General features: G+C 41.6%; 1 protein-coding gene and 1 non-coding gene across 2 annotated transcripts; one reads left to right on the top strand and one right to left on the bottom strand.

Moving 5' to 3' along the window:
- Positions 1 to 624: 624 nt before the first annotated feature.
- znf346 (zinc finger protein 346) lies at positions 625 to 8,852 on the bottom strand. Its single transcript, XM_086309323.1, has 7 exons — positions 8,760 to 8,852; positions 7,099 to 7,202; positions 5,297 to 5,392; positions 4,416 to 4,563; positions 4,099 to 4,326; positions 3,871 to 3,970; positions 625 to 2,291 (listed from the first exon to the last, which is right to left on the bottom strand). The coding sequence occupies exons 1-7, from the start codon at positions 8,815 to 8,817 to the stop codon at positions 2,090 to 2,092; spliced, it is 936 nt and encodes a 311-aa protein (XP_086165449.1). The 5' UTR covers positions 8,818 to 8,852; the 3' UTR covers positions 625 to 2,089.
- Positions 8,853 to 10,687: 1,835 nt separating this feature from the next.
- Positions 10,688 to 10,760, top strand: trnav-aac (transfer RNA valine (anticodon AAC)). The gene has a single exon. It is a non-coding gene; the product is annotated as a tRNA-Val (tRNA).
- The last annotated feature ends 345 nt before the right edge of the window (positions 10,761 to 11,105 follow it).

The raw sequence follows: 11,105 nt of genomic DNA, 5'->3' as shown, positions 1-11,105 counted from the left end.
TAACTTATTCATGTCAGTATTTACAAACCAATACCCATTATCCATTACCTACTCCTACATATGTTTATATAATCAAAATAAACATAAGTCATGCTACCCTAAAGTAAATACTGGCCACAGAGTGAGCTGCCTTGGCAAAAGTTCGCGATCTCGGAGTGCTTCCTGTTACTACTGCTTTATTCTCTTGCCCTTGTAAAGCACTTTGTACAATGGAATTTGAAAAGTGCTTTATAAGATAAAGACTTTCTTTTGACATTCATCTGTTAAACAGATTCATATAAACTGATTGAGCGTGTGGGTGCATATAAACATTACAGACCTTTTTCCTTTAATGTTCCCGCTCTACTTCATAGATATAAACTATTAAACTGAGCCTGAATTAAACTCCTTCCTTCTTTTAGAGTGGATAACAGGGTGCGAGCCACACTGATGCTGCCGGTCTGTGAAGTCTCCAGACACGCGTCTCCCTTGTGATTTTGTTTTTCCCCTACCTCACCTCACACCTACATGCACATTTCTCCACTGATTTTGCTTTTTAGAAGCAGATGCATTTAATCATTTTATTTCCCGACATTAATCTCCTTTGTGTTCCTCCTTCTTGAAAAGACTCATGAAACTGTGAGCTCTTTTAAAACATGTCTCTACTTTATACACACCTTTGCAGCATTTTTTTGTACCCTCAGCGATACATAACTTATCGAAAGCAAATCTTAATCACAAAAACACAGAACACTCAAACGATGAGGGTAAAAACAAAAAGCCCACGTTTGTTGTTTTCTTTTTTGCTAAATACAGGATGTACTGTACAGTATGCACAAGCCCTCTTGGTATAAATTACATCCAAACAAAATCTTTTTTTCCCTTTAGCCAAAAAGTTGAAGACATTCATTATTAAAATATTGAACCAATTCTTTATGAGGAAAAGCAGACTAATAAAACTTTATTGTCATTCTTATGTTGACATCACTTCCTAATTTGACATCACTCTTTTCTTCTCCGTGGTAAATACTGTGATCTCTGCTACTGACAGTAGTTACAGAGCTCAGAAAGCATCTATCAGTCTCTACAGAGTTTGGACACTTGGGATAATTAATAACATCACACTCTTAAAGAAAATTAGACTTTAACTAAACAGTACAAAAAAAGAAAATTATACTTTGTTTCAAAAGTCAGTGATGATGTTCAAACTTTGCATGATAACATTTGCATGCTTAAAGTCTAGAGAGATAATGTTTTATAAAACAATAATAATAATCAAATACTTTGAATACAATGGTTGTTGTTGTTGACACATTTGGATACCATTTGAAGTACTAAAATTATCTAATTGAGGCTCACCTACTCTTGTGTTTTTACAGTAAAAACTGCAGCTACCAAGACAAGGGGAATAAAAAAGAAAAACTGTGGGCCACTTGAACAATAATATCAGCTTTGTCCAGGACATTAAAACATCAGCTTTAGTCTGTTAAATCCAGACATAAAGCCTCAGTTTGACTAAGTTACTGTGTCTTGAGACATGAAAAAGGCGCGTGTCTCAATAAATGCATTTACAGGACCTACAAACCAAACCGAAGAGGTGACATGAGAAGTATGAAGCTGCTTTGCTTTGTAGAGTTCACTGCTTGCATGTGGCTCAGGTATGAGATGTTAATACGGGTTAGTTTAGGGATAAACATGGGATGACTGCTGCCAACCCTTAAGACAAAAATTTCAAAGCAGACTTTCCCCTGTTAGTGTTTGGTGTTTGTACACTAAGCCCGGATGTTGAACTACACTTCCTTTATCACGCACTGAAGGGTTAAATAACTTTCCACGAGTGAAAAGCTTCTTTTTTTTTCCATTTAAAGAGAAATAAATAAAAACAAACAAACAAAAAGAAAAAAAAAAACCTTTTCGGTGAGAAACTCAAAATGTTGTTCCAGTGTCCAAAGCTACATTACTCTGTTCCAGGGAAACACCTACTCAGAAGAGACTGACAGGAGCTGAAGGTTCATAGAGGTTGATTTTTTGTTAATACGTTAAAGGGGCTGGTTGTTGTGTGTCATTCCAAGTCCTGACTGAAACCTCTTTAGTCCATCCCAGTCCAGCCTCAAGTGTACTGGTACTCCTCTGTGTACGCCGTGTCCTCTGGAGCATACTGGTTATTTCCGCCTACGTAGTTGTCGTCTCTGCCAAACTGCTCCTCCTCGGGCGGGTACTGGTCATCGGGGGCAGCATACTGGTTATCGCTGCTGTACGATTGATCTGCCGGGTGTTTGTTCTCTGTGATCTTCAGGCTCGATTTCTTCACTCTTTGAAATAAAAGAAAATTATTTTTAGGACATTTCTCTTTTTCCAGAGGATGTGTTGTCTACATGTTTTAGCTGTGCACCATCAACTTGGGTCTCAAAAATGCACTTCTTCATGTGGGTGTTGGTGCTTTAGCTTAGTCCCTGCCACAGAGAAGACAGGGTCCACAATATGTAAAGAACTTCTTTGTGGTCAAGTAAAGAATGGAGACTGTCCACTGTCTTCCATCTGTGGTTTGATGGTTTTGTATTTATTTTTATTTTTCAGTTTACTTTTAATTTCTGTGCCGGCTTTACTCGTTTCAGTTTTGTTACTATTGTTTCAAAGGGTCAGATGGCCAGCCTCAACAGCTGGATCAGGCTGCTATGGCATCCACCCTCGGCTGCCACCTGACACACACTGCACCCTACCCCTACAGCGCCCCCTGTGGGTGGTGGGGCTTCAAAAGGACGGGCCAGGCCACCAGATGCTGCTCCCTCCCCTGGCTGAAGGGTGGGGTGGGGGGCTGGTAACCCTATCCCAGGGAGGGTTACACTGGTAAATTTGAAAGGAGCCAGCTGAGATGGATTGGGCATCTAACAAGGATGCCTCCTGGGGGAGGCTCTGGGGTAGACCAAGGCCAGCCGAGAGCTGGAGGAGGTGGCTGGGGAGAGGAAGGTCTGGGCTCTTCTGCTTAGGCTTCGGACCCCACAAACCAGATAAGAAGAAGAAAATGAATGGATGCTATTATTAGGCAAGAGGCAGGGTACACCCTGAAAGGGTGTCAGTCTATTTCAGGGTTAACACAGAGACATATCAGATCTGGTAAGTTCGAACCAGAAACATTCTTGCTGTGAGGCTGCAGCGCCAAGTTAGTTTCCTATATTAATATTAGTCTCACCGGTGCCCTGATTCTATATCTGAAATTCCAATGCAAAATACAACGATATATATCATTTTGTATAATATGTTTCTATACGCCTGGTTTCGGGCTCAGTTTCAGTGTCTGTAACTTTAACTCAAACTGGAACAGCTGCTTGCCTTCAGGTCTGTTTGTAACCCTGAGATGCAGCCAACGGGAGCTACTCAGCTCTTTTAGTATATACTGCCACACTTAACTGCTATGGCTCCAGCTCCATGGTGTGTTAACTTTCTCTTTGAGCAATAACTTTAATTTTACATACAGCCCAGTTCTCAGCAGTCTTTGTTTTTAACACATGTGAGTGTAGGGTTTGTCTGATGTCACAGCAGAACAAAGTGGACTAGTCAGTGTTATGGCGCCCTGTAGTTTCTGGGCTGTGCTAAAATATAAATAAATAAAAGAAATCAATCAATCAGCATTTCATTGTCATCTTGTTTTCTGACAACAGGAACAGAAAATGTGTATGTGATAAAAGATTTATTGTGAATTCGACTATATCAAAATGCAGAATGAGTGAGAGTAGAGAGTAGGAGAGAAGCAAACATGTACACAGCCAACAGAAAAGTAGCTATGTTATGTTCTGTTTGCTCATTTGAGGACTCTGTGGACTCTTTGTGGTAACCACATGGTGCCAAAAAGTTCTGTTTTCAAAACAAAACTAACCCCAGTGTTGTACTTACTGATTCTTATGCTTGGCTCCGCTGATATGCGACTGATACTGCTCCACAGAGTTCAGTTCAATGTTGCAGATGGTGCATGGATAGCCATTTATTGTGGAAGCTGTAGATCAATGAAAAGTAGGGAATAATTTCAAACAATGTGCTCTTATTGCATATTGAAAGTTTAGTTGTTGTTTTTTTTTTTAAAACAAAACAGAACTGCACAAACTCATGCTTCTGCAATCGGACCTGGTGCTGTGGATGGCCCGTACGTCTCCATCAGTTTAAGCTTTGTCATCTGTTTTCTATGCTTCTTGCCTACATAGTGCTGCTGGGCCATGAGCGGGTTGTTGAATGAGGCCTGACATATGGAGCAGAAACGGTCTGGATTGTTGTTGTTTCCTGTCACTGGAGTGCCGCTTGAATCATCTGCAGGTTTCTTCTTTAGTTGAGGAGTTGGCGCTATTTGGGAGTTTACTGCAGAAGAAGACATAGAATTTAAAAAAAGACTTCATAAAGGGTAACATAAAGGATACACACAGGAAATAAAACCAAAAGCTAAATACCTAGAGCTTGAGGTCCAACTGCTTTCAACCTCAGGTTCTTGGCGTGAACTTTGCCCTGATAGTGAGACTCAGCCACTACTGGAGCAGAGAAGGTCATGTTACATACATGACACACCTTAAACCGGTCTGTGTCTCCATTGTTACAGTCCTGCACAGGAACATAAATCAATCAAATATTACTGCAAAAAAAAAGCCTCAACCTTCAGTAGATTATCAGCAAGTTTAATTTCCACAACTTGTATGACTTAATAATTGATCTCTGAATAAAAGATCCACCTATCTACCCATCAACCCTTATACAGATTCAGGTTGTAGAGGCAGCAATTTAGGCAGAGATACTCAGATCCTGTACCCCAGCAACCTGAGCATTCCCAAACCAGCCGAGAGACATAATCTCTATAGAGTGTCCTGTCCTGGGCCTCCTACCGGTGGGACATGGCTGTAACTATTCCCCCAGTTCATGAGGACATCCTAGTCTAGTCCTAGTTTAGGCATCCTGATGGTGAATGAAGCAATCATGAAATAATTCTCAGTGTGTTCCACGACTGCTGGGGAGCTTTTCAGGATAAACTATTTAGACTGTGTTAAATTCATCTGAATAATTTCATCACAATTTTTGAAAACCTGACAGCCCCAGCTAGCTGATGTGAGCAGGTTTTATATAAACTGAAGAGCAGGCAGATATGACTGGAACATTCACTGATGGTCTTAAAATACACAAACCTCCCGCTGAAAAAGTGCAAGACACACTGGGAGAGCCAACTGCTCAAGATCAAAGATATCTCTAAAAGTACTTTGTTTCAGATTTATCGTTGGCGAGGTAATAGTGACTCATAAAAAGTTTTCTTCGTGCTGGTTTGAGTTCTCTACTTTTTACTCACGCTGTCAGACGTTAAGGGCTTCAGCTTTTTGAGTGCTGGCTCTTTTTCATTTTGGATGGAAAGATAGCGCCGCACTTTGTTGGCATGCTTCTTGCTCTGAAAGGACAAGCACAATGTTTATTCCACAGTGGACACAAACATTCACTGCACATTTCTAACACATTTATGTCTCCAAACTTTAACATATCAATATTTCAACTAAAATATAACTGTATTTAATATAACCATTTCAGTGTTGCATTTATGGATCGACATCAATCTACTACTGCTAATTTACTACACAATAAATGCCAAACACTGCAACTACACGGTTTTAGATGTAAGTATTTCCTTCTTTTCTTCAGTTTGGTTCTTTGCAATGAGAGCCAGCAATCACAAATGAACGTATAAATCAAACAATGTCCAACCATTTTACTTAAACTAAATATTAGTATTTGAAAAGCTGTTTACATCTGCAGGTTTGTCAAAATTTAGAATAACTTAGAATTGTCTCCTCTTCATCATCCACTTTACAGCAGGGAAAAAAAGAGAAGTGCATCACAGTAAACATCTGGTCAACAGTGTGGCCAAAGGTCCACTTACTCTCAGCTGGTTGGACAGCCCTTCTGCCCTCTTTTGCTATATTTGTGATTTACTGGACAGCCTTATGATGATGTGCTATTACAGCTTAAATAAACTTTTAATGTAGTGCCAAGTCTATTCAATAATAACACCTTAAAAAGTGATAAGTGTGCACTTTTTCTCTCGTTCCTGAAAACTGTAGCACCATCTAATGTAGGGCTGCCACAAACGATTATTTTGATAGTCGACTAGTCACCGATTATTTTTGCGATTAGTCGACTAATCAGATCATCATCCACTGGACGTAAAACTACAGCTTATATAACTATCATTAGCTTACAGCTTTAAGCTTTTAAGGTGCTAACTAAAAATAAAGACAAGATGATAGTTTATTCAATTTTAATGAAATTTGCAGATTGTTTCGGTAAAGTTTAATAAACTCCTTGCTATCTAAAATATAACAGGACACCGGGGTATATTCTCCAGCATCTCACACTTCTGATAATCAGCTGTCTGCTTGACGTTTATTCAGCTGTGTAAAAACTATAACTTTAATCTCAGCCAAACCGATTTACTCAGGAACAAATAAAATACTAAAAAATAAAAATAAAAAAAAAGGCCAAACAACAACATTTTTAATTTATCTAAGTGACTCATATATATTTAACCTGAGTCGCGAAAGACGGCGGTGGGTTTGAAAACAATTTGCCGGGAGTCCGGTGTTCTCACGGCGCTAGTGACCTAGCCCCCGGCTAGCTATCGAGCTAGTGGGTAACAGACGTCTCCGAAAACTGAGCCGATATTTGAGGTTTACACAGCTACATTCTCGCCTGAAAATATGTTAAACGTTTATTTTGTGACCCAGAAAGAATAATAAGAGTAATATTAAAACTAACTAGCTACCGCCATTGTTGGAAACTAAGCTGGGCCGCGCTATGAATTCTGGGACACAGCTACTTCTTCTTCTTCGGGGTTTAACGGCAGCTGGAATCCTTGTACATGCAGTGCTGCCATCTTCTGTTTCAGTCCGTTATTACACTCTTATATCCTGCTATTATTCCTGCGTCTTTTGCGATCTTACAAAGCTTCAAACGACACGTCGACTATTAAATCAGTCGTCGACGATTTTGATAGTCGACGTAATCGTGACTAGTCGACAAATCGTGGCAGCCCTAATCTAATGAAAGCTAAGTCCCCTGACACCAACACAGCAGCACGCAGCAGACCGTGGGCTCACTGACCTGATAATGAGTCAACTTCTGAGATTCAGAAATTAGGACAGCACTGCAGACTTTACACTGGGAGTCAGAAAACAGGTCGCCATGCTCCTTTATCATCTTATTTACTGCAAAGGAGAGGAAAGGGAGAGAGAGAAACTTCAAATCAGGTTACATCATCTGGGAAAATGCAATTATAACACAACGTGAAGAGACTATTTGTGGCAGCAGTTCAAACAACATATCTGCTCGAGCTACTCCTTTTACTTACCAAGGATGTAGGAGCTTAAATGCACTATTTTGTGTTGGTTTTATTTAATAGTGTTATGGAAAATACAAACAATTTTCTGGATTAACTATTATCTTGCCTATGGGTTTATGGCAATGCCTGTGCAAACATCTGTGAACAACATTTTTAGTCTTAGTCATTCTTGGCTCATACCAAGCAGATCACTAATTCACATTGATATCTCAAAAGTAAAATATATATGTATAAATAATTTTTTTTAAACAGGTGGTGTATTATCGTGACAGGCAGCCGAATTGGTTGGTTACAGCTCTGTAGGAGGATGGCATGACATGTCACGTCGTCTTTACACATGTAGGAGCACAGTGTATTTTTAAGCATTTACAATCTGAATGTGTCACATTAGAGGATTCGGAATCCTGTTAAAGTCACAGCTTTTTGTTATTCAGACTTGGGCGTCTTGTTATGCAAACACTCCTCACAGCTTTGAACATGACAGGACCTCAACAGAAGACGCTGCAATGCTCATGTGGAATTTGGAACCAAAATGGAAAAAGGATCAGAAGGGGAAAAAATGCCGTTTTTTTTTTTATTATCATTTCATAACCAAACTGTGGAAAGGTTTTAGGAATTACAAAGCCAGTCTTTTTCGAGGCATCAAAATTAAATGGACAATTGAATCTGTGGTTGGATCGCAGTCACAATTTCCATTTAGGCTGCAAAGAGTGTATAGTGGGAAGATAAGTCGCCCAATCAACGATTTGATGTATTCCGAGACTGAAAGAACATACTGGAGAAAAAAATCTGTATGTCCACCAAAGAAAACACACTGGATGGTCGTGGCATCCTTTCCAAAGTAGAGGGGGGGAAACAAACAAAACAGACTCTCCAAGACTAACATAAAGAGTATGTACACTAAGGTCTACACCCTGGATAACTATCTGGAAATACATCGAATCGGATATTGACACGCATAAATTTAAAACAAATACTTTTACATAATTCATACACTTGCGGTTATGACACTGTCCCGAGCTGAAATCTCACATGTATCTTGCTTGCATTACTAAACACACAAGCAAGACCAGCAGAAGTGCAATCCGCATGGCGTGAAAGACGCATTTCAGTTGATGCCAAGCCAAAGATGCCTCCCTCTGTCCATATTAGTAACCATTCAGGCGAAATGTTTCACAGTCACTGAAAAGCAACATCGGATGCAGACGTGCTCTTGTCGACCTTGGAGCCGAAACGGCTACAGCTAGCATAGCACATTTTAGCAACTCGATGCGCTTATTGCTTAAGTACCGGCTAACGTTAGCTTTGCGAAGGTAACAACAGCGCCGGTATTTTAAGCTATAACAGGGAGGGCTTTTACACAGTGCAACCGCGCCCTTTTCTTCTAAAACACACGTCAAACTGTTAAATAAACAGCACATACTCTCTGCTGGTCCCGAAGGTAAGTAAGGAAAATCGTCGGTCTGCATCGCGACGGCCATAGATTCTACTCACAGCCAGCGGCGTCCTACTACGCATGCGCAACTCGCAGGCAGAGGAAAAGGACTTCCCACTGTGGTCTGTTCTCTATTTTTTTTTTTCTTTTTTTGCCTGTCCCGTTTGGCTCTTTTACCATCAGAATTATTGTCTAAAGGCGAAGAAAGATGCCCAACGGATTTACTTTACCAAATTGACCATCCCAGCCTTGCCGTAATGGTCCATTTGATTCACCTTTTATTGTTTATGTTATTTTCACTTGCTGAATACGGGACAGACTTGACTGAGGGAAAGAAAAACAGCAAAAGAGGGCAAAAAACAAAAACCAACAGAATAAGCAGAGAAAAAAATGCATATATAGATCACCTGGATCACCTGTTGAGAAAGAAAAAAGAAAACAAGCAGAAGAAGACTTCTCAGTCTTCTGAGAAGACTGAGAAAGGCCCGGCTTCCACCACCGATCCTGACCACCTTCTATAGAGGAACTATTGAGAGCATCCTGAGCGGCTGCATCACTGTCTGGTTTGGGAGCTGTGCCATATCAGACCGCAAGACCCTACAGCGGATAGTGGGAACAGCAGAGAAGATCATCGGGGTCTCTCTACCCTCTATTGAGGACATCTACACCACACGCTGCATTCGCAAAGCCACCAGCATTGTGGCTGATCGGACACACCCCTCTCACACACTCTTTACACTCCTGCCATCTGGAAAAAGGTACCGAAGCATTCGGGCACGCACATCCAGACTGTGCAACAGCTTTTTTCCACAAGCCATCCGTCTCCTCAGCAAAAAGGGACTGACTGATAAACACGCACACACACAACTCCTCCTCCTAGCCCCCCACTCCAGCAGGCCGCAGAGAACGGGGGTGAGAGTAGACTCCAAACCTCCCTCCACCCGCTCATTGTAGTGTTGATGCATGTGTGTTCTAAGGTGCATTTAAAACCCAGGAGGGCATGGAGCTACCTGCCAGAGAGCAGCAGGTAAGCGCATAGCCCCTCCTGCTAGCCCTCAATGTCTACGTGTATTTAAAATTGAGAGGTGGGCAACGACGCCAGGGGTGAGGTGTACACCCTGATGGTAATTTGAATTCCGTGTAGCATGTCCACCCCCAAGATCCTATATGTATGTGTAATGAGAGTGGGAGTAATGTGAATGTCTAAGTTGTGGGATAAAATTGAGGCAGAGGCAGCCAGAAGGGGACAGAGGGGGGAGGGGGGTTGCCTCCTCTTCAACCTGGTGACACACCCCTACTCCAAGGCCCTGCATGTGTGGATGGTTGTGGTGGAGCAGGAAGAGGGAGGCAGCTGGAGATGGGGAGGGAAGGAAGGAAGGGAGGGGCAAGTGACCCCTCCCTGGGGCCAGCTCCCCCGCTGACCCCAGTAGGCATCCCCATACTCCGCGACCCGCCAGGGAAAGGGGGCCCAGGCCCATCCGGACCGGGGCCCAGTGCAGCAGCGCCGCCCGGCCCCACATAGCCCGGGACAGTCCACCCAACACCACCACAGAGAAAACTTCACCCACCCCATCATCCACTCATCTTCCAGACTACATAAGACACATAAGTGGTCTGTTCTCTAACAGGCAGCCAGCACAGAGTTTTCAGTGCATTTGAGCCTGTTTCTTAGCTGTCACACTCAGTTTAGACTTGCGTATATCCGTACTGGAGTACCACTTGTAGAAATACCTTTTATTCACATCTCATGTGGGAATATTTCCCCGGTAGCATACAGACCAGGCAGTGGTCTCCACAATGGAGAATGATTTGTTACAAATGACAAGGCATTCGATGCTTTTTCGGGCCATTAAAAAACAAATTTTCCGTATGTAGTATTCGTTTTTGTGTGTTTGTTCAATGGCTACGTAGTAGAGGTTTCCGTAGTGTAGTGGTTATCACGTTCGCCTAACACGCGAAAGGTCCCCGGTTCGAAACCGGGCGGAAACATGTCAGGTCTATTTTTTTTGTGTGTGTTGTATCGTTTCTACGCAAGAGGATTAGGGTCCCAGGGAAAAGAAGGAGTGGGAATGTCTTTTTTTTCTTACCAGAATTCTGAGATTAAAGTCAGAATTCCGACTTTTTCTCCCAGTATTCTTCTCAGAATTTCTCTCAGTATTCTTCTCAGAATACCAAAAGTCAGAATTTTGACTGTGAACCGACAGTTCTGACTTTAATTTGAGAATTCTGAATTCTGACTTTTTTCAGAATTCTGACTTTTTCTCAGAAAAAAGTCAGAATTCTGACTTTAATCTGAGAATTCTGACTTTTTTTCCTCAGAATTCTGCGAAAAAA

Source organism: Aulonocara sp. 'chitande type north' Nkhata Bay, linkage group LG10 (genome assembly GCF_057382095.1).
Source record: "Aulonocara sp. 'chitande type north' Nkhata Bay isolate Kocher_YH1m ecotype deep benthic linkage group LG10, A_spYH_male_GT1.1, whole genome shotgun sequence".
Classification (NCBI taxonomy): domain Eukaryota; kingdom Metazoa; phylum Chordata; class Actinopteri; order Cichliformes; family Cichlidae; genus Aulonocara; species Aulonocara sp. 'chitande type north' Nkhata Bay.
The sequence above is the reverse complement of the archived record's forward strand: the minus strand, read 5'-3'. Positions and strand labels throughout refer to the sequence as shown.